Below are 24,457 nucleotides of genomic sequence, written 5' to 3'. Positions count from 1 at the left end.
CATAACATGAAATGAAGTGCTCAGTAAGTAGAACATATCAATTATCAAATATCCTATTTATTCAAGATAATTTTAAGAACCATGAAGCTTTAACCACATAACCATATATAAATAACCATATTAAATAACCATATTAAACCTCATAGGCTTACATTAATATAAGTATAGATTAATGTATCATTTGATCAAAACTAATCCTTCTATGGATTGGTAAATATAAACATATATGATACAATCAGCTCTACCAAGTGGAATACATTTCAATCGAACAGTAAGCAAATATATCAACATACTTAAAAATGTGGAGTACTGCTTTAAAAACCTGTCACCAACATGCTGTGACTCTGAAGGGTACAGATGCCACTGGTCAGACTGCTATATATGTCATCACCTCTCTCCTTCCTGGGAATAAAAGCACCCACTGTCTGCTGATTCAATTAGGAATGTCAGGTACCCAGTCCTCTTAGCAGTACTGGCTGTGGTTCTAATTCTGGTGTCTTGAGCATCCACATGTCTGGGAGATTCTGTAAGATCTGTCTCAAAGAAGCACAGGCTATCACGTGGGCATCTGAAGGAAGATTAGCAAGTGACTGAATCAGCTTCATGACTATCATCTTCAAACACCGGTGGGCAGTATCCAGATCTCTGTCAAACTGTTGTCCTTGAATTTGTAGAGCCAAATGACTGCAGATGTGTCTAAACTCAACACGATCCTGAAATAAACAGCAAACACATACAATTAGATAGTTTATGGGACATTTGTTATGTTTTGTGTACCTAGCTTCCATTCCCATCTCTTCTCATCATAGGACCTCATTTTTTCTCTCGGAGAACCTCTCCCCTCCATTTTCAGCCTATGTGGTTTGACTAAAGCTGACCCCAATTCTACGACTCCAGGGACCAGACCAATCGGAGACCACCCCCCTTCGGCCACTTGGAGTGGTCAGGAATGGACAGGTCTAACAAAGACCAATAAGCCACAGTTCCAGAATGTCTGTTAGATTGTGAAAGAGAAGCTCTCTTTAACTGGGGCTTTTAGAAAGCATCTTGTCACTCTAAGGGGAGAATCCAAATGAGAAAGAAGACAGCACAGAAGAAAGTAGAACAAAGGTATTAAAAGTGATTGATTCTAATTACATTGTCTGAGCATATTGACCCAGCAATACTTGAACAATAAACCCCAGGATTTTGGGGGTATCTGAGTCAATAAATATGCCTTTTTACTTAAGCCATTTGGAGTTGAGTTTCTGTTATTTGTTCCTAGCAGAGCTTTGAAGAATACACAAATAGCCTTTGTTGCTATTATTCCATATTCACTGTCTTCAAAATTCCAATACAGGATTTGTATTTGATAACATCATCTCAAGAAGTTTCCAATGCAAATTTAGAAAGAACAGTTCCCAGGTAGTTAAAAATAATCAAGTAACTAAACAGATTTTTAATCCCCAAATGGTTCACATTCTAAAATCCATTATATAGACATGGTATACTAAAATTATTCCAATAAATAATCAAAATTATTCCATCTCAGCGATAATGTTAAATAGATAACTTAATTTAAATACATGTAAATGACTCTCCACAGGCTTCCGGCTCTGGTAACATGGCACACTTAGTTTCCCCGAAACCTTTTGCTAACTGAATTCTAAATAAAATAGAACAAACATCCTTTCTGATATTGCAAGAAAGCAATGGAAATTCCTAACAGCCCAAGATAAAGGAAGAGTAGATTATTTGAGCTGTGCATCAATACTCATCAAAAAAAGAAAGTCGGTCTCGAGCTGGGTTTGGGATAGAGGATAAAGTTGCCCCGAGGATGCATAACTATTGACCTTTACTACACAGCAGCTTAAGTTTGGAGCTGCCCTCTACACTCCATACCATATATATGTTACGGAAACACTCACGCTAAGAAATTAACTTAAAAAATTGGAACTGGGCTGAAATATCCACAGACACGTTGGTAAAAGCAAACAAGAGCCTAATCCATGGGGACACATCCACAGCCCATGCCCGACAGTAGTATTCTCATAAAGCTTTGTCAAAGACAAACTCAGAATATGAAATTTAAAACATAGTCCACCATGATACAGCAGATACCAATGCAGGGCAGGATTAAACTCCGAGTATTTCAGCTAGAAACTATACAATCTGTTGAAAGTGATTAAAAATATAAAAAGGAACCAAAACTATTTGAAGTAAAAACAGGCTTGAGAAAGAACCAAACGCCATTTCTAGCATGACAACTATCATGACAAATTAAAAACTCAACAGACAATTTATACACCTGAATAAACCTCTGAAGTGAGGAATGGTAAACTGGATGGTTAATATGAGAAAATTACTCAGAATTCAAGATGAAAAGTCAGATACGGAAAATATGAATGAGATGTTAAGCAACATGGATGACAGAATGATGAAACCCACCAGATGCACTTCCAGGAGAGACGAGAGAGGCTGGGGGAGAGGTGGGGAAGCAATATTCAAAGAGAAAAATGGATAAGAATTATTTGAAATCGATCCAAAACATGAATCCAAGTTCATGAACAGAGATTCAGGAAGTAAAATAATCCGGGAACAGAATAAGTTAAATGAGATTAAAATCTAAACTTATTAAGGCAAAAGTACTTTAAAAAAATTTTTTTTCAAGGTTTTTTTTATTTTTGAGAAACACAGAGTGAGTAGGGAAGGGCAGGGAGAGAGGGAGACACAGAATTCAAAGCAGGCTCCAGGCTCTGATCTGTCAGCACAGAGCCTGACGCGGGGCTCGAACCCAGGTACCATGAGATCATGACCTGAGCCGGAGTTGGATGCCCAACCGACTGAACCACCCAGGGGCCCCAAGACAAAACTACTCTTAAAGGCAACCAGAGAGAAAATGGCTGATGGCTTCAGGAGATGACAAGTCAGACAGCCAACTACTGAGCTACAACCACTGAAGACAGAAAGGAATGAGATAATTTTTCAAATAATTGTCAACACAGAGTGGTTTTTTTAGTCCAAATAAGCTATTATTTAAACGTCAGGGCAAAATAAATATACCTTCATTTAATAGCACAACAAGAGTTACCCCACTGTCATATTTTTCTAGAGCTCTAATTCAGAAAGGAAATTTAATTCAAAAGGAAAGAATGAGATATAAGAAGCAACAGTGAACAAAGGAACTTAAAAATATGACGCAAATCTAAAGAACTGATTAGGCAATTAGCTAACAATGAACTTGGGGCTTACAAAAGCAAGATGCTTCTAAGACGCTGAATAGGAGTAGCATGTAGGATGCAGTGGCATTCTGAGACTTTGTACATATTCAGAGAAAGGTGGCAAAATTGATAAACATCAGACTTGTTAAGTATGCATGTGGGAAATGTCAGTGCTATCATTAAAGCACAGAAATAATACGTAAAGTTAAAACTCAGCAGGCTTAAGAGGTATATTAAAACTTAATTGATCCTATCATTCGTCAGTAAAAATGAAGAAATATAAATCGAGGTGAAAAGAAAACATCAAATAAGCCACCTTTTGAAATATAGTGTTCACCAGATTGGATTTTTTTTTTTAATCTATTGGTATGTTCTTTATAAGAAACACATTTAAAACTAAAAACACCTAAAAACTTAAAACAAATGGATGCTAAAATAGATACAAAGCAAACAGAAGCCGAAACAAAGCCAGAAAATTCATTATTGGGGATAAAATAAACAACAATTAATAAAAGAAATTATACCCCAAGATGTTACAACAGTTTTGTACCTGTGTGTGCCTAATATGATAATGTCAATTTACATTCAATCCACAAACATAAAAGCTGATTTTTACCCAGCTTGCTCGGAAACTAATAAGTCAAACAACAATACAATCAACCTTGAGAGAAAAGATGGAAACACTAACCACAAGCTTGGTCCAATAAAGATAAGCAGATACACTTATTCTCAAAAACATACAGAAAAATTATGAAAGCTGATTATATTATAATAGGCCAAAAGCAAATTCTCGATGAATATCTAGAAGTCTATATCATACAAGTCACGATGCAAATAAACGAGAAATCAGTAACATAATCTTCCCAGTACATATATGACTTAAAAGTCGACTTCTAAATAATTCATAGATCAGTGAAAGAATAACTGAAATTTTAAAATGCTTTATACTGAACAATTATGGAAACCGTAGATCGCGAATTTGTGGGATCCAGCTGCATTGAGAAATACATACACTTACTGCTATAGATAAGTGAAGAATAATCACTGGAAAGTCATGAGCTAAGAATTCAACTCAATAATTTAGGAAAAGGAAAAAAAAAACAGATAATCCCAAAGAAAATGAAAGAACTGAAAGCTGAAATTAGAGTTTGGAACTAGAGTTTTCTTCCTAATTCTGTACAGAAAGAGAAGGTATTCTTCTCCCTAACAAAAAATACTGTCACTTGGGTTAGAAGGACTTGGGCTTCTGGCAAAGTGTTTATTACAGAACATCTTCTGGGAAACAAAACAAACAGTCATCTATTCAATTCAGCAAACCATGGCAAACCATGGCAGCAGGACCCAGGTGACTTAGGTGCTGGGATAAAGATAAACACAAGACACCACAGTTCCCTTACTCAACTATTCACAGACACCCATGCTTCTTGTTTTGAATTCCTCTTTAAAGCATTCTCGCGTCCCTGCCTTTGTGTGTTGCTCCTTTCTGCTCAGAAGGTATCAAGGGGCTACTGAGATAATCTGTCCCCTACTTTATGGAGCAACCTATATTCCTGGAGCATATTGCTTGGGAATGGGAAAGTAGAGGGGGGAAAAAATGCCTCTGGACTACTTCCCCTAGATCCACATCAAGGGAAATTGTCTGCTTGCTTTATAGAAGTAATACAACTCTAAGTACAAAGTGGAAGGATCAAAGACAACATGCAAAGGGAAATTCAAAATTGAAGGAACCACCGAAATGTGTGCTGACGTGCGCCTATTAGCCAGTCTGCAAAGGCATTCATCACCCAAATAAGATTAAAATGCCTTTAAAAATATGTTTGTGGGCCTAAAATCTGAAGTCAATTTCACGTTTACTGTAAAGAATCAAAGAAGGCATCGTTTGAGGAAAGTATACATATAATAAAATTCCACTGCTGGGCTGTACTGGTCCCTGAGGCCCTGGGTAAACTTCAAATCCCTGGCAAGCTCTGCAAAGTCTCTTTATTTTACTCTTTTAGTACAGTATTTCTTTTTAATCCTTTCTCAAATATATTCACAGTCAAAGAAAACAAATTAATAGGCATAGGCTTTCCATGGGACTCTTAAGCCAGGGGATGGAAAAATAGAGCAGGTGGTTGCTTCTCTTCCTTTCTGAAGGGTCTGAAGGCCAACTGTGGATCCAATAATCATGGCCTCCAACTAAACCTCTACTGATTCTGTTGCACAGGCGGGGGCCAAAAATTCACAGCATAGAGGCAACGGAATATTGAATGGCTCATGGGCTTTCAGTAGAAAATCACATCATCAATATTCGTGATGATTTCCTGTATGGTGCTTTCCGTTCAACGACAGAGCACATCCTCCCGGCAGCCTTTATTTGACAAGTCCCAGATGCTTCCAGAAATGATGTAATATCCTACGTGGGGTTTTGAGCACATTGTCAGCATTAGCACTATGAGCAATCTAAAAGCAGGTTTTGGAGCTTCCAAAGCCTTGTGTAATTTCAGACTCTGGATATGAAATGTATTGATTGCTACAGTGGTCCAAACTGATAGCCAGCATCTACATTTTATACGGACTCAACTAATCTACTGGGGTAATGGCCTCAGCCTGTTTGGCTCAGTAAATTTAAGTTAATAATTACGTTTATTTCAAACGTGTAAAATCTCCACTACGTGCTTGCCCTCACTGGGTAAAAAGCATTAAGACATGAGTGCCTACTTTCTAACGAGCTTCTAACCTAATAGGAAGATTGAGACACATACAGCATGTATCCAAGTGTCTAGGGAAATGGGATGGGGGCTATGGTAAAAACACGGAAACCCAATCCTACAGAAGACAAACATTTACAGACTCATAATCCAAGCACTGCAGAAGTTCATACGAAGCTCGTTCCGATGTGTGAATCCTTTCTATGGCATACCTGATGTCCCACCGCTTGCCACACTGGAAGCAACCCGTGGCTCTAGTCTTCAGAACATTTTTTCTTAATTCCTAGCCAAAGTCTGCCCTATAGTAGACAGAAGAGTGGCCTCCCGAAGATGTCTATGTCCTAATCCTCAAAACCTGTTGAGCATGTTACCCTATGTGGCAAAAGGGACTTCATAGGTGTTAGTTAGGATGGGACAGACCTCCAGGTATCTACAGAGACACCTGGAATGTGGGGTTGACTCCTTCATGAGCACTGGATTTGCCACCAGAGCCCTGGTTCTGCCCCTCTAATCGGCCATCTGCGGACAAGACATTTTATCTATGGAATAGTCAGTATTCTAATCTGTAAAATGGAAGCAGCGACCACGTGGAGAGGCCGTGAAGGTCAAATAAGCTTACGGTCCCACAAACTCTGCATTTATAAGGCACTCCATCAACCTAAGCTTGTGCATAGGGTACTCCGCTAGATGGTGATATCAGCAAGAAGGACAGAAGGGGAAGGAAGGACAGCAAAGCAAAGAAAACTATGTCCCATAGGAGTTGGGAATCTAATCGGCGAGATGAAACTATTTAAACTGTTCAGTAGAGATGTCACACAGGATAAGATTAAGGCTCAAAAAGAGTGGTCGAGCTCACCTCATATCCATTAGGATGACCACCGTCAGAAAAACCTGAACGCAACAAGTGTTGGTGAGGATGTGGAGAAGCTGGCACCTCCGGGCACCGCTGGTGGGAAGGGAAAGTCACCGAGCCACTCTGGAAAACAGTATGGAGGCTCCCCCCAAAAATGAAACAAGGAATTACCATATGATTCAGCAATTCCACTTCTGGAACATACAAGTGCAGCCAAAAGACGGAGTCAGGGTCTCAAAGAGATACCTGCACATACACATCCACAGCGGCACTCTCCACCACAGCCAAGAGGGAGAAGCAGCCCAAGTGCCCGTTGACAAATCGATGGATAAACAAACTGTGGTATATACATAGGAGGAAATACTATTTAGCCTTTAAAAGGTGCTATGACGTGAATGAACCTGGAGGACATGATGCTAACTGAAATAAACCAGACACAAGACGATAAATACCGTACGATTCCACCTATGTGTGGTACTTAGAGTCAAAGTCACAGAAACAGAAAGAATGGTGGATGCCAGAGCCGGGGGGGAGGAGAAATGGGGATTTGTTGGGTTTTTTTTTTTTTCATTTTTAAAAAATGTTTATTTATTTATTTTTCATAGTAAAAGCCTTTATTTTTTTTTTATTTTTTTTTTAACGTTTATTTATTTTTGAGACAGAGAGAGACAGACCATGAACAGGGGAGGGTCAGAGAGAGAGGGAGACACAGAATCGGAAACAGGCTCCAGGCTCTGAGCGGTCAGCCCAGAGCCTGACGTGGGGCTCGAACTCACGGACCGCGAGATCATGACCTGAGCCGAAGTCGGATGCTTAACCAACTGAGCCGCCCAGGCGCCCCATAAGCCTTTATTTTTTTAATGTATTTTTGGGAGAGAGAGGAGAGAGAGCGAACGGGGGAGGGGCAGAGAGAGGGAGGGAGACACAGAACCTGAAGCAGGCTCCAGGCTCTGAGCTGTCAGCACAGAGCAGACATGGAGCTCGAACCCACCAACTGTGGGATCGTGACCTGATGTGAAGTCGGAGGCTCAACCCACTGAGCCACCCAGGTGCCCCTGGGGATTTGTTGTTTAACGTGTACAGGGTTTCGGATGTTCAAGATGAAAAAATTATGGAGATTAGTTGCACAACAATGTGAACGCTCTCTATACTGCTGAACCATACGCTTAAAATAGTACACTTTATGTTATGCCCTTTTTTTTTTTACCACAATAATCTTCTTTTAAGTGGTCAAGACCATCAGAGTTCTGTCCTGCCAGCCCTTGCAGAAGAAATGAGGCATCAGAGAAGTGGTGGGAAGACTGTACCGATATTACGAGGCAGGTGATTCTAGGGAAAGCAGTATCGGCCCCCCAGGGAAAAGACGGCCCCCGCAATCAGAATGAATAACATGAGCTACGGCCTGAAGTCAAGGAGGGGCTGGGACTGGGAAGGGGCCAGTCTGAAAGATCTTTGTGCTCCGAACCAGGACAGAAATTAGTGTGCGAGCCTTGAGCGCCACAGTAAGGTCCCTGGACTCTTCCAAGCGTGGGGATAACAGGGCGAGCCAGAGTTTTAAGAACGCTGGTCTGGCCTAACCCACTAGATGCAGGATCCAAAGCCAGGCTCCCTCCTGACACACCCTGTCTCACTCAGTCCTCACAACAGTCCGTGAATGACAGGGGTTTAGAGAGATCAGGCAATGTACCCACCTCGCACAGCAAATGAGTGGCAGGGCTTGAGTTATCCTCTCTTCCCAAACGCAGATGTTCATCAAAGACCCGCCCCCAGATCAGAAACCAGGCTGGTACAGCAGTGATTCGCAAAGCAGAGTTTACTCTCCAGGGCAGGCAGCAGAAGGGGGTGGGGGCCTGGATCCCCCCCCCCCCACCATAGACGCCACAGAGGGGTGAGCAGGGATACCATGAAAGCACGCCGCAGAGGCACCGCATTAGCTTTGGGATGGAACAACAATGTCTGCAAGTGAATGTTTCTTCTTTGGCCACAGTCACTCTATTTTTCTTAAGGCTGGGTGTTACGAACCTCAAACTGGCATTGGTCACATACAAATTGAAAATTGGTCCATTGGTCCATCCCTCCTCCCTGCAACATAATTGAGAGGGTTTGGCTGTCTGGAAGACGGTCAAGGTGTGGAACCTTCTACACCCCATGCAAAGCCAACCCGTAGCTAATCAGACGCCTCCTAGCTGGAGCTCACTCTTCCGCCGCTCGGCCCTCTCCTACCTGGGAGAAAGGGAGGTCTCTTACAAAAACTGCCCACTTGCCCTTTGCTGCCTTCTGCATTGTATTTATTAGGAATGCGCACATCTGGAACCCTGGAGCAACCGTAAATGCACCTGCAAAATCCAAAAGGGAAGAAAAGCTAGGCCTTTTTTTTAGCTTCTTACTGAAAATAAACAGTCCCATCGAAACTGAAGGCTTGAAGGCAAAAAGAATCTGGCAGCAGCAGTTTCAAGGCTTGTTTTCTGAAACCAACACCAACGGATAGTAAAGTCAAAAACACAATATGACTTTATAGGCTCTACAATTCAGATTACTTTTAAGCAATCCACGAGGAAGATCTTTGGCTTTTTCCCTACCTCATCACCTTCAAAATCACTTCTAGATCTATAAAAACTAAAAACCAGTTCAAATAGGCTTACCCTCCGGCTTTAAAATAAGTCCATTCTTTTGGAAACAGCAACATTTTAAGCTATATTCTCTTACAAGGGCCTCCGCAACCTTGTTTCTTTTCACATTTTCCTTTCTTGCTCCCCATGAACCTAATGCCCTCTACAGAGAGGATTGAAGAAAGAGCTTTTTCCCAGCTTTCTGGGATGAAGCCTGACCTTAATGAACTTCAGCTTGGCCAGCAGGCCGCTCTCCACTAAAGGAACACAAACCCCCTCCCCCAGACCCATCACAGCCTTCTGCACTGGATGTGTACGTAAAATGAGAACGCCATTTCTTTATTTAGAAGCGTGTTGTGAAAACCACGCTATCAGAAACAGTATACTACAAATTGCCCCTTGGTTCATCAACATCTGGCTTTGAACTACAAGTTCACAGGGCCCAGAGCAGCCTCCAGTTGCCTGGACCCCAGGTCAATCTCAAATAGATATGCAACTGTGTTAATAAAACACTCAGTGAAGAACCAAAGTATCTGCCAGTCACCATAAAAAGTCTACCGTCCACAGGAAATTAAACATTTTTACGTGTGGGGTACCCAGTTTCAACACTCAAAAGTAACTAAGGTTCCTTATGCATTTGCTTTGGGTATGGTATCGTTTTCGTTAGAAAAGTCCAGTTAAGGGGCGCCTGGGTGGCGCAGTCGGTTAAGCGTCCGACTTCAGCCAGGTCACGATCTCGCGGTCCGGGAGTTCGAGCCCCGCGTCAGGCTCTGGGCTGATGGCTCAGAGCCTGGAGCCTGTTTCCGATTCTGTGTCTCCCTCTCTCTCTGCCCCTCCCCCGTTCATGCTCTGTCTCTCTCTGTCCCAAAAATAAATAAACGTTGAAAGAAAAGTCCAGTTAAAAGCACTTTGCGATGGATACAAGCACTTGATTCAGGTACGTTCACAAGGCAAACCCCAAAACTGTAAAATAAAGCACGGCAGCATTTCCAGCAAGATGTTATATGTAAGTAGTTTTGTTTTAGGGCCTTCCTGCCCTATCTTTCCCCAAAGTTTCATTTTGGAAGCATAAGTGCCCTGATTTTCTTATCATTCACATTATGAGCAATAACAAAGCTAGAGTTAAGCTACTTGAAGAGCAGTCACTGGGCCTTTCTGTCACAGAAAAACATGATTTTATCCCCAGTGAAGGGCAATTCTGTGGCTGTGCTACTAACCCTATAACCCTGAGCATTTATTTCTTCAATAGTATGTTCGTAATTTTTAAAGGCACAGTTCCCACGTTTGCAGAAATTGGCTTCAAAACTCATATTAATGAGGAAAAAAGCAGTCATCACCAATGTCTTCCTCTGAGTGACCCAACATTCACACTTGCAGTTTGCAAAGAACATTAGCAGGGACCGTGAAGCCAAAGCCAATGGTTTTATGACCACCGCACTCGGTATGTAGAATGAGAAAACCAGCAAAGACTACTGAACATGAAGGAATGACTGCTAGTGGAATTAGCTCATTGAAATGAGTGAACCCACAGGCAGGTTTTTTTTAAGCTTTATTTATTTTCAGAGAGAGAGAGAGAGAGAGAGAGAGAGAGAAAGAGAGAGTCCCAAGCAGGCTTCACAGTGTCAGTGCAGAGCCCGATGTGGGTCTCGAATTCATGAACAGTGAGATCATGACCTGAGCAGAAATCAAGAGTCTGACACTTAACCGACTGAGTCATGCAGGTGCCCCTCCAAAGGCAAGTTTAATCTGTAACAGCAGGAATGTTCTCTTGCCTCCGAAAGTTGGCATCAGCCATAGTTTCCATGAGACTTGCTCCAGAGCAGAACTCTTGGAAACTGTAAATGGTTTTAACTCCTCAAAGGAAGACAGACAAACTCAATCAGAGTGACTTCATAATTGGCTTGGTTAATGGTGTCTATGTGAGTTGATCATTTTCAGCAGCTCTTAAAATCCTAGACTGCGTGTTTCTATGTTCCCTTTGAGTGGTGAGTGCCTAAAGCATCCTTGATAGTTATTACCAGTTTGATGATGATTTCCTACATTTGTCTGGTGCTTTTTGTCACTATGTAAAGTGGCCATCACATAAAGAGACACACAAATGACCCAATATAATGAGCTAAATTGTGTCCCCCCACAAAAAAACTCATATGTTGAAACATAACCTCTAGCGTGACTGTACTGGAAAAAGGACATCTAGGGAGGTAATAAAGGTTATATAAGCTCGTAAGGGTGAAGTCCTAATCTGATAGGATTGAGGTCCTTGTAAGAAGAGGAAGAGACATCCAAGATCGATCTCTCTCTCTCTTTCTGCATGTACAGAGGAAAAGCCATTCATGACATAGCAGGCAGTCTACAAGCCAGGAAGAAAGCCCTTAACAAAACCCAAATTTGCTTGCACCTTGATCTTCAACTTTCCAGCCTTCAGGACAATGAGGAAATAAATGCCCGTGGTTTAAGCCACCCAGTCTATGGCATTTTGTTACAGCAGCCCACGCTGACTAAGATACCCAGTCTATAAGGTGACTGTTGTAGTTCAAGCAGTGTGCAGTGCACAGCACATATAACCGTACCTCGTCAACTGTACACACTCATGTACTTGATTTCAGCATGATATTCATACCCCTCTCTAATTGATTTGGTAGAAAAAGTCAGCTAAAACCATGTTTGGATCGTGGGCCATGACTTCCCGGTTATGAGATCTTTAGCAAAATCCTAAATTCCTCTGAACCTCAGTTTCCTCTTGTAACAGATGTTTGTCAAGCTGATTAACTCTAGGCTCTCCCACAAATTTAACAAGACTCAGTACCGTGAAGCATTTTTTATCCACTATAAAGAATCTCACTTCATGTATGTTTGGCGTGTGTTTGATAATCTCTAAATATTCAAAAAGAATATTGTGTTGGATTCTTTAAGAAAAGACTAAAATACTATCAAAAAATATCCATTAGTATTGTGATGAGAGTTTCTCTGCCTCCGAGCCTAAAAATTTCACTTCCTTAATTAATCCTCAGTGGTTTGATCAGGAAGTCATTCAGTGATAACGTCTCTATGCTAGTCATAAGAGACATGGGCTAAAGCTGACCTCTGGAGAGCAGAGGCCTCTTAATCTCCTTGGGTCATCCTGACTCTGCTTCTGTAAACTCAGAAAATTAAATAGAGTCCATGGGTCAGATCCATCAATATCAAGAATGCAACACAATAATAATAGTTGACAAGAACATGAGGCATCAACTTATTATTAATAATAATAATAATAGCTCAAAGGTACTGGGACTTTGTATGGGCAGCCACTAGCTAAGACTTCATGTGCATTATCTTAATAACCCAGTAAGGTTAGATCCCTCTACCCCCACTTTACACGCAAGGGGATTGAGGCACAAGAAGGATACTCTGTCCAAGGGCCTACAGCAGGCAGTGGCATAGTAGGTTTGAAATATTCTGGAAGACCAGATCACCGAGCTGTGCTGCACTGTCTCTGCTTTGGGTCCCTGCTGCCTATCACCTGGGCTGTGGGCTTCAGGCCAAGTGAGTCCTCCTCTCTGTGGCAAGTAACACTGTGAAAGAGACCTGATGTTGGAGACATTTCCACACACTTCCAAGTGACACACAAGTGTTATTTCCATTAGTACAAGTCCTCTTGAAATCATTCTGTGTAGAAAATCAATCTGCGTGTCCTTAATTTGAAAATATAGAAAACATGAAAGGAATTGGAGAAGACACACATAAATGGAAATATATTCCGTATTTAGGGATTGAAGGAATTAGTACTGTTAAAATAGCCATATGAACCAAAGCAACCTACAGGCTCAGTGCAATCCCTATCAAAATTCATGGCATACTTCAAAGAACTAGACCAAATAATTCTAAAATTTGTGTGGAGTTATAAAAGATCCCAAATAGCCAAAGCACAATTAAAAAAGAACAAAGCTGTAAGGATCATGCTCCCTGATTTCAAGGTATACTACAAAGCTATACCACAATGCTGGTGCAAAAACAGACACACAGATCAATGGAACAGAACTGAGAGCTAGAAATAAATCCATACATATATGGGCAATTAATCTATGACAAAGGAGCCAATAACAATGAAGACAGGACAGCCTCTTCCATAAATGGTAATGAGAACCTTGGAGAGCCACAGGCAAAAGAATGAGACGGGGGGACAAAGCATAGGCAGTAAGCTCCCTTGACATCAGTCTTAGGGACACATCTTTGTGGATCTGACTCCAACAGCAATAGAAACAAAAGCAAAAATAAACAAATGTGACTACATCAAACTAATGAGCTTCTCCTCCACAAAGGAAGCCATCACCAGAATAAACGAGCAACCTATTGAATAGGAGAAGATATTTGTAAACCAAACATCTGAGAAGGGGTTAATATCTAAATATATATAAAGAACTCATACAACTCAACAACACAAAAGTAAACTACTGGCTAAAAAACGTGCAGAGCAGGTGAATAGACATTTCTCCAAGAAAGCATACAGGTGGACAGCAGACACAGGAAAAGACGCTCAACATCATTAATTATTAGAGAAATGCACATCAAAACCACAGTATCTCCTAACACCTGTTACAATGGCTAGTATCAAAAAGACAAGAAATAGCAAGTGTTGGTGAGAGCGGGGGGAAAAGGGAACCTTTGTGCACTGTTAGTGGGAATGTAAATTGGTGCAGCCACTCTGGAAAACGCTATGAGGATCCCTCAAAAAATAAAGAACAGAACTGCCATAGGAGTCAGCTCTTCCACTTCTGGGTGCTTATCCAAAATATATGAAAACACGAATGTGAAAAGATACACGCACCCCTGTGTTCACTGCAGCATTATTTTTAATAGCCACGATATGAAAACAACCTAAATGTCCATTGATACATAAATGGATAAAGAGGTGGCTCCACACATACACACACACACACACACACACATAGCCATAAAAAATAATAAAATCTTGCCATTTGCGACAGCATGGATGGATTCAAGGGTACTATGCTAAGTGACATAAGGCAAACAGAGAAAGACAAATATTGTATGATTTCACTCAGATGTGAAATCTAAAAAACAAAACAAAAGGACAAACAAAATAAGGCAAAGACAAAAATCAGAGATACAGAGAACAGACTAGTGGTTCCCAGAGGGGAAGGGGGTTGAAGGGTGGGTGAAATGGGTGGAGGTGGTCAACCGTGTGGTGATGGGTTGTAACAAGACTTATGGTGGTGATCACTTTGTAGTATATACAGATGTCAAATGATAAAGCTGTGCACCTAAAACTTATGTCAGAAAAAATATATAGAAAGACAATTCTCCCGACTTTTTCGAGTTAACACCAGTGATAATGAAGCCAACTCTGCATAACCAGCCCCCTGGAAAGACAAACTATTGTGTCCTTAAGTCTGAGTTCTTTATAATCATTACTCCACAACCAAATGGAGATACTACCTTCTCTCCAAATAGAAAACCAAGAAAAATCCCAAGATGTTAGTTAGCCAGGAGGCAAATCATCCAGAGAAACCTCTGCCTGTTTCTCTCCCTTCTGAAAGTACTGGCTCTTCTCAGGAGCTCTAAGAACTCACCCTTGCAGGTGAGCAGCAGACTCCGGGAGTAAGAAAGTTGACAGCTCTGTTCCTAATGAGCACTCTGGACACTTCTAGAAAGTGGAAGCAACACATGCAGATGTCTACTTGTTTTCTCGGAAGGTGAATAAAGGACTGGGACTCAAGGTGCGGGGAGGTAAGGGAAGCTTGAGCAAGTTTATGGACTGAGGAACCGGCAGAGTGCAGGCAGCAGAGACTATACGGATGAGAAGCGAATTGATAGAACGAGGTCCAGGGCAGATGAAGGATTTGCTCTAGCAGCTAAGAGGAAGGCTACTTTGGTTGGGGGTCAGGGGGACCAAACAGCATTTATTAGCGACAAGAAGGAGGATGAGTGGAAATGAGATTTTTCAGGTCGAGAGGAAGCTGTTTGTGTCTGTCGGCCTCCATTTTCTCGGAAAAGGAGTGAGGGGGTTGAGGTTTGGATAAAGAAAGCTTGAGGACGGTGGAACATGTTGAGGACAAAAGTCAAGTCGAAAGCGTTAAGAGGGTCACCAAGTAGAAGTGACAGCTGGGTAAAGTTCTGGAGGTGTGATTTGTAGGCCAGAGCAGAGAGCTCAGTGCGTCTGAGCTGGGTCAGGCCCTCGGACCACGGTCTCTGACCTGACCCCCAAACTGCGACCTCCCCGGCTGTGATTTATCCAGGGTCAGGTCCTCGCCTCAGTCATTTCAACAGTTGCCTTTGCCTGCAAGACGATTCAACGTCCTCTGCGTGACACACAGGCCTTTCGCCACCTGACCCCACTTACGTCTCCAGCATCCTTTTATACCTTCTGCCATAGCGAGCTCATTTCAGTTCCCCCAAAGGCCCAGGCCCTTTCCTTGCTTCCGGGCCTTGGATCACACAGCTCCCCTGAAATGTTTTTTCCCTTTCATGTCTGCGAGGCAAGCCTTCATTTTGTTTCTTAAAGATCACTTCCTCTGAGAAGCCTTCCGAGATCACCTAAGGTGGAACTCCTCACTCGGCCTCTCCTCTTGCCAACCTACCTGTGCCCCACCCCAAATAGGTTCCTGACATCACACAGCGCTTCCTACTCCGTCAGTTCTAAAGATGCACCTCTTGTCACGAGGTTTCAAAAATCTCGGAAGTGGCGATACATCTTAGAAACGGCGCATCATAGTTTAACTGGCAGGAGTTTTTATTTCTTTGGGGTACCAAATACAAGGTGCATTTCACACGAGAGAGCATTGGTGAAATGCAGCTGCTTTTTTTAACTGTCTAACATGAGTGGAGCAGCACTTCCCATTTTTGCCCCAAACCCTGGCTTGTGGAGCAAGAAAAGCAACTCCTGAGGACAGCTCCAGGCTTTCTTCAACATCCCTCCCTCATTTCCTTCCGCTAGCCGCCGGGGAGGCAGCAATGAAGCAAAACTGGAAAGCCAGAAGATCTCAAGATCCGTGACCTTCAACCAATTAAGGTTAGTTAATGACAAAGCGGAGACTGGATCCCAAGCCCCCCCAGGTCTCCACAGCCCCACTCGGCCTGAGAGGCGGCCGCTATGTTCCCCGGCTCGACTGACTTAACAGTTTGGTACCGTAAGAGGAAACGTGCCCTACAGATATGAGCTGCGTGACTTAGCAGGAGTTTAGCATTAGTATTCACGCTTCAACACCCGAAACCCACCCCGCTCTCACCCCACTTTATGAGAATTTAGGTTGACTCTGCAAGGCCTCTGAACTCTGCGGGGAGTTGGATTTGTGCAAAAAGAATCGTGAGTCTTAAGTGTGAAGGAACTTTAAATAAATCTAGGTGATTTTGTCATGCAAAAGACAGAGGGGACCTCATACGTGTATGCAAGGCTCTGGAGAAAGGGCTATCAATTTAGAAGGGGGGGCAGGGGGAGCCGTCCTCCATCCACAGACCGCTGCACATGTGGAAAGGGCCTTCAGCTGGAGCAGGAAGCTGATTTATGTGAGAGACAGAAAGGAGTTCCAGAGGCAGGTTTTGGCAAGGCTTCCCCGCGTCTCGGCCCCGCAGTCAGGTGGGCTCCAGGTGGGCCCGAGTTCCTGGACTCAAGTCCCCGGGGGTGTCGCCTCCCGCGTTCTCTCTCGCCCCGGCGGAAGGTCTGTGGCCAGCGCGGCCTCGCAGTGGGCGGCCCCGCCCTGCCCGGGGATCCTGCGCCCCACGCGGGTGCGGGAGGCCAGACTCGCCTTCGGATGGTTGGGGAAGGACCTCTCCTGCAGGAGGGGGCCCAGCAGCGTCTGCTCCACGCTGACCAGCTCCGAGGTCGAGGCCACCACGCGCGCCAGCGCGCTGCGCATGCCCATCTGGGCCAGGGTGCAGCTCCGCGCCCCCCTCGGCGCCTCGCACCGCTTCCGCTTCTGGGGAGCTGACCCGCGCCCCAGAACCCCCCATTCCTGCCCCCCCCATCCTGGCGCCCCAGGACAGGCCCGGCCGGCCGAGGGCCTGCCTATGCGACGCGCTGGGGCGGCGGACACGTGGTCTGGATCGCGCGGGCTCCCGGGGTCGCTCGGACCGCCCCCTCAGCCCCACTCCTGCTGCAGCAGCTGCAGAGTCTGCAGAGCCACCATTTGGTGGCTGATGGAGGCCACTAAGGGCGCGGGGCTAAGCCGGCTTCCCTGTCGGCGGCTCCGCGCGCTCCGCGGGCAGGTGCAGCAGTGAGCGAGAGGGGCGGGGGCGTTTGGGGTCGCCAGGGTCACATTTCCTAATCCGCCGCTCGCGGCCTCCTGGCCTCTCCCGGGTGGGGCCGGCCCCGCCCCCGCCCCCGCCCCCGGCCCGCAGTGGGTGACCCGGGCTGGCCGCTGAATTCGCTCCGTCCGAATGGGCGTGTGCAGACCCAAGGCTGCCCGAAGCGCTGCCTCTGTGCGCCCGAAAATCAGCCAAATGCTGAGCGCTGGTTTTACATCGACTCCAGGACTTTGCCGGGGGGTGGGGGGGAAGCGTGCTGCTTTGAGCGGATGCATCTACCTGCAGGGATGGCCCGCCCCCATCTCCTTTGAAAGAGGCCTGTCAGTGACCATTCGTGCCGCGGGTGCTGGAGGTGGCCCGTGAAAGACCCGCCCCGATCAAAAGTGCGAAGAGCCAGAGAAAGCTCACGAAAGGAAGACTGTGCCTGATCATGCCCTCCCACCCCCTTTCCCAACCCTGAGAATTTTCAGGAACTTCGTCAAGGCCTTGTGTTCCCCCAAACCAAACAAGGGGACTCGGGTATGGGAAGTCCTGCCCCTCTCTGCCTTGCCCCATGCCACGTGAGCTCAGAGGATCTGACCCCTAAAGTAGCATCAGGGCACAGCATGGGGGGGGGGGGCGCTCCTGAAGTGACTGGGGAAGCGAGGGTCTGGTAACTGCCCAGATGAGGGGCCTAAATGGCTTTGTGTGAAAGTCCCAGAGGACAGGGGCAGGGAGGTTTGAAGCTAAATCCTTTTACGAGCCATGAACCCCGAGACAGCTGTACAAATAGTTGCTGCTTTTAATTAAACTTAACTTCGCCGTGTCCTTGACTTAGGAGAGAAGACTGGGACATTTAAGCTTTGATAGATTGGAAACTATTGGTGTGTGGTTACATGTTAGGAGGGGGGAGAAAAGCAACACACGCTTGAGGAGAATGGTTGGAAGAGTGTTACAGAGCAGCATGGTCTCCGCTTTCTTCCTGCATGGGAAACTGTTTGCATAACTTAGCAGGTAAGGAGGGTACAAGCCCAGGGACAGACCCATAGACCCTAGCCCCGGGGGAGGGGGGGGGTATGGAAAATGGGATTTCATTCTTCCTTTAGAAGGGAGAGTCCACTCTTGGTGCCGTCCAGTAAGAGCTGGAGAGACCTTTGTGTGGGAAGGCTGCTCCAATGAGTCTGTTAGTCTAAAGGGGAGTCCTCAGAGCTATGGGGTGAGATTCAGGGTCCTTTAAGGTTTCTTCAACTCTGGGATAACATGACCCCATATAATCCTCCCAATTCTCCAGCGAAGGTTCCTTCTAGTTCTCAGTGTTTTCTTCGCCTATGAAAACAAATCTGAATGCCAAGGTAAAGAAAACCTTTCTTAAACAAAAACGAGCATGTTCACACTAATTATAACTAAGTAAAAATGCATGTCTGTGCATCGACAGAAAGGAAATTACTTTGGAAGGAAGTAAATAGCTTAACATTGATGAGATTCTCTTGATGAAGTTACTTAAGTTCATGATAAAAAATTAAAAAAAAAAATCTTTGAGTCTGTGTGTGTTTTAGTCCTCAAACACTGAAATACATTAGGTTTAGCGGAGACTGACCAGGAATAGCAAAAACTAAGCCCTAATTTGCACAGAGCACGTCAGATCTCCAGGCAGGCGTGCTCCTCTTTCTAGATAGGCAGGAAATCCAGCTTCGTGGGCTCACTCTTCCGCTATCAAATGGCTGACTGCAAAACCTTCTTGACAGATGAAATTCCAGCCAACAGCAAAATGGAAATGGCTAGACACAGCCTGACCTGAGGCCCCACTGTTCTACAGAGCAGGCTGATTCTGAGACCCAGGAGACCAGCTGAACTTCAGGGACTATGAGAGAAGGGGCCACAGAACCGTGGGGTCCAGGGGCTGGTACATACTGCATATACTGTTTGGGTTTCCTTGTATCTTTTAGAGAGCCCTGGATCGCCCAGCAGCTCAAGGCCATCTCCGGCATCTGTCTTAGCCATGGACCACATTTTTCTTTGCTATGACCTTCTAATGGCTGATGTCCCAAAGCTGGAGATATGAGGCCCTAAGTGAGGAAAAGTATTCATAGGCTTATTGAGATGGGTGGGCAGCACAGCAGATCTACCTTTGGTTTAAACACCCCCAACGTTACACATGCTAGGCTACCAGACCAAGCAACTAATTACACACTCCCAGCTCACTATGGTGACAGTTTGAGGCCACTGTGTAACAGAAGGCACACTCAAATTGGATGAGGTACTGGACACCAGATATTGTTGCTTCACAGTATCTATTTCACTCTTTAATGGAAACAACACCCTCATCACCCAGTAGCTATCCGTCCTCCTCCATGCTCAGTCCATGTAGTCAAGTAGGATGAAGCTGTCCCACTGCACGTGGACAGGGGCATCTTAGGCTGGGGCCACTTACACATCACATTCTCATTGTGAATGATCAGGAGTGGGCACATGACCCAACTGGAGCAAGTATGACAATAATATTTAGGATGCCTTCAGCTGAATGTACTATATCAAATAAAATGATGGAACAAGTAGAAAGTGTGGACCAAAAGATGAAATAGCAAAAAAAGGTGAATTCCTCTTTTAACAAGAAACCAATATAAAGGCATTTAATCAATCAGAATAAGCTATTGTCTCGGATCACACACCTTAAGGTAGGATGGCTCCAGGGTTGGTTAATCTCTAGGGGTGTCACATCTCCAGGCATGCTCCTCTTTCCAGATACCCTGGAAATCCAGTTTCATGCAGCTAATCCTTCTTCTATCAAATGGCTGACTGCAATGATCCCTTGTGGATGTGGAACTAAGAAGACGTAAGCTCTGGAGCTTCTGCAGCCATCTTGTGAGTCTGAGGGATGAGCCTGTCCAGGAAGGAGCCAACACTCCAGCGAGAAGAGCAAGGGGTCCATAGAGAGAAGCCAGTGGCCTTACAACACACGTGAGCCCTACATTTGGCAGCATAACCAGATGACCCCACCTCTGAACTCTTCAATTATATAGGCCACTAAAATCTCTTTTTGTTTGAGCCCCTTTAGGTTGAGTTTATGGCCTCTTGCAACAGAAAGTCGCAATGAAAGCAAATTGCTTGACATAGCTTATAGGGTGGATGCGATGTTACAATGTTAACAGGAGTGATCCTGTAACCCGGTGCCCCTCAGGCAAAACACTGCTAAAAGGTCCTTCCAACCAGTTCCAGCAACACCTCTGTCATTCACCTCAACTTTCTATTACTTCAGCACTCGTGGGGAAAACTCTTGGAGCAAGTCCGGTATTCCGGACAACTGATAGGAGCATTATGAAATGAGCAATGGGAACACTCATGACCCTGGGTGATGTGGGGTGAAAAGGAGAAGAGGATAGAAAACTCGGTGAAATGAGAAGCAATATTCTATCTGTTAAGAAACATGATAGAGTGTGGTTAGAGGAATACGTATTCCGGCGCCTCTGTTCATCCGAAGGTTCTTTTCCACATGAGCAAAAGATATGAACTTCTTTCTTCTTTTCTCTCTCTCTTTTTGTCGTTTCTTCTATTGGCATACAGTCAATGCACAATGTTACACTTGTTTCTGATGTACGGCGAGTGTTAGACATCTCTACACGTTCCACTGCGCCCACCAAGAGTGTAGCAAGATACGAACTTGGATGTGGAATCTTGAAGAAGCCTGGCACAGTGAGGGAAGGGAGGTGCAGCTACATGAAGCCTTCCTCAAAGGACCTGGTAGAGCCCAGATACATTTGAGCTCTCCTTATATACTTTGGCACTTTTCTCCAAAAGGGATCCAAGAGCATTCCAGAAATGGAGCTGGTAACCTTCAACACACCCTGGCAAAGTTCATAGGCGGGAGCAAAACAAAACATGTCCAAAGAGACCAAAGAGTTATTATTTTTGAATGAAAATTATGGTTGAGGAGAAACAGATGCTGAAGAGATATCCCAAGATAGGAAAATGTAGCGTAAAAGAGAAAACAATGGCCCTAGAAAGGATGGAAACCTGAAGAAGAAAGAGCAAAAAAGATCAAATTCCCTTTGTAAACATACAATTGTAATGTTTGAATATGCCAGGTCATAAAAATGCACGTGCAACTCCAAGTTTGGCCCAAACATTTGATTTTCAGAAAAAAAAAAAAAAAAGAAAAATGCAGTCCTGCCACGAAACCTCTGAACTGCCAAAAACAATTGTTTACATAGGGCAAAGTGTTTTCAGGACATCATATACGCACTGCCTGCCCAGACCCTATTAAACTGGTGAAGCTAAGTGAAGTTTAGTAAAACCGAGTGGAGAAAAAAAAGGGAAGTGTAGTAAAGGGAGGGGGAGAAAGAAGAAGTTTAAAATGCTGAGTCTCACCTGACTGTGCCGACATAATCTGATGTGCAAGTCACATCCTCACCAGAAAATGCAATTCTTTCTGGACATGTAAATCATTTTACTTGGTTCTGTCTTTCTGACCAATTTACCTCCAGGAGGAATTCTTGATGTTGGCAGAAAAAAAAAAAAATCAAAAGGGGATTTTAAAAAGCACAGATAGGATTTTTCCTAATTCTTGTAGCTTTGGTGGATGATTTTGTGTTGAAGAGTGACAGAGTTGTTTTGGATTTCATGCTGCCTACACATAATTTCAACAAGACAACCTGGCTGGGTTTCCCCTTCAATTTCTGGTTACAGAATGTAACCCTTGAAGAATAACCTTTCCCTTGGAGGAAAAAAGTTAAAAGCTGCTTAATTCCCTGAACTATTTGCAGGTTCTTTAACGTTAGGGGCGGGGGGGGGGGGGGCTCGTGAGGATGTGACCACCCTCATCACTTCCCATGGCCATCCTGTATTTCCAGTAGGTACTCTCTTAATACGATCTAAAGAAATATACTACTCCTTTCCTTATATTTATCCTCATTCCCCGATGCATTTTTTTTCTCTAAGGAATTTTCTGTTCTTGTTCCCCAATTCCTCTTCTGTCAGGCTTTATGGTGGAGCAGGCGTTGGTGTTTTTATCTACGTTCTCATTTCCTCCTCTCTCCCTTCTATTTTTCCGGAGCTCTCTTTCCTAAGAGAAATAAAAGAAAGGGGGGGCAGGGAGGAGGGATTCGGGGAGGTACACAGTTCTGTACAAGATCACTGCAAGATCACTATGCTTATGTTTCTGCGAAGTCAGAACTTCTTACTGGGAGCTTCAATCCGGTTTCCAACTCTTAAACCCTGCGTGAGGGGAGGGGGAACTCGAGCAGTTTCGAGAACTGGATTAGTGCCTTCCCACATTGGCAATCTGTGTTAGGAAAACAAGAGAGGCTGACAGATCTGCTTGTTTTATTTGTTTGGTCATTTCAAACCTTTGTTTCAAAATATTATTGAGAATAGTCAGAAGAGTTGAAATAAGGTAAAAGACATTTTAAAAATAAAGATTTGTTGAATATGACTGGAAGCAATCCATTCCCCCCCCCCCCCTTGGAGGAAAAAGATATAAACTATTTTAAAACTTCTGTTTACAGAAAAACATGACATTGCGTATTTTGGCATTACGAATGTCTATATTTTAATCCTCATCATCTGTTTCTTTGTTTTTGTTTTTTTTACTGTTCACTGTTAATTAGCAAGTGGGGTCTTACAGATGCTAATCTGACCATAAAACACCAATGGTCCATAGAAGTGATCAAATTTCAAGCATTTGTTCAAAAAACCCATATATAAATTTTATTTGGTCTGTACTTCCCATTTGAAAATTGAAACCACATCCAATAGGATCTATAATGCTTCTGTTCAAATATCTAAGCTTACTCATAAGCTTAAATTATAGTCTTTAATGGATCATTCATAGATAATGGTAGATAATTTGTTAAAGAAGCGTTGAAGGAATTCTTAACATCTCCTTCATTTCAGCTAAGAATGAAATTTAATGCTTTCTGAGTAAATGTTAATTTTAATACATGATTCTATTTTACAAAGGCTCCGTTTTCTTTTTCTTAATTTTTTTTAGCAGTTATTTATTTTTGAGAGATAGAGTGTGAGCGGGAGAGGGGCAGAGAGGGAGGGAGACACAGAATCTAAAGTAGGCTCCAGGCTCCCAGCTGTCAACACAGAGCTCGACGCGGGGCTTGAACCCACGAACCGTGAGATCATGACCTGAGCTGAAGTTGGACGCTCAACCGACTGAGCCACCCAGGTGCCCCAACAAAGGCTTCGTTTTTAAAAAAAATTTTAAGTAAATATTATTCCAAAGTCAGCATAAAATATAAAATACGTGTGACAGGATGCCTGGGTGGTTCAGTCGATAGAACATGTAACTCTTGATCTCGAGGGCATAAGTTTAAGGCCCATGTTGGGCATAAAGCTTACTTAAAATAAAATAAATGTATATGATGAGCAAAAAAAATATACCCTAAAAACTCTTATTTATCACAATTTACACTATGCTTCAAAATAAAACCTTTTTTAGCTTTCTTAAATTTCCATGTTAATATTTTAAGTTCCCAAATTTAACATTCATGGAAGCTAACAGATTGGGCTTTTGTGGATGATAGAAACACCTGCCTGTGAAATCCAAGAAAATCAACTTAAAACTATAAGAACAAGTGAAATTTATTTCAGATATATATAGAGTCAACATACCAAAACTGATTAGCTTTCCTATATACCACAATAACTGATTAGAAGTGTCAGGGGGGAAATGGTCCATTTCATAATAACAACAAACCTAGAAAATAGCTGGAAATATAGTAAACATGAACATTTTCAAGACTTATGACAAAAATTATATGTAAAACAAAATTACTAAAAAACTGTAAGAGAAGATCTAAAAAGAGAAAAATACTCCCTTACAGATTGAACGGTCCAAATGTATAAAGTTATAGATTTTCTCTAAATCTAATAACT

The 24,457-nt window shown here is 43.5% G+C and overlaps 1 protein-coding gene across 1 annotated transcript; it reads right to left on the bottom strand.

Moving 5' to 3' along the window:
• Positions 1-244: 244 nt before the first annotated feature.
• DLEU7 (deleted in lymphocytic leukemia 7) lies at positions 245-17,871 on the bottom strand. The gene is given in 4 exon segments (XM_023259966.2): positions 245-713; positions 17,098-17,230; positions 17,232-17,349; positions 17,352-17,871. Coding segments are annotated over 4 exon segments (1,038 nt in total). The 3' UTR covers positions 245-446.
• Positions 17,872-24,457: the final 6,586 nt, after the last annotated feature.

The sequence above is a fragment of the Felis catus genome, chromosome A1, assembly GCF_018350175.1.
Source record: "Felis catus isolate Fca126 chromosome A1, F.catus_Fca126_mat1.0, whole genome shotgun sequence".
NCBI classification, from domain to species: domain Eukaryota; kingdom Metazoa; phylum Chordata; class Mammalia; order Carnivora; family Felidae; genus Felis; species Felis catus.
This window is presented reverse-complemented; position numbering and strand designations above follow the sequence as displayed.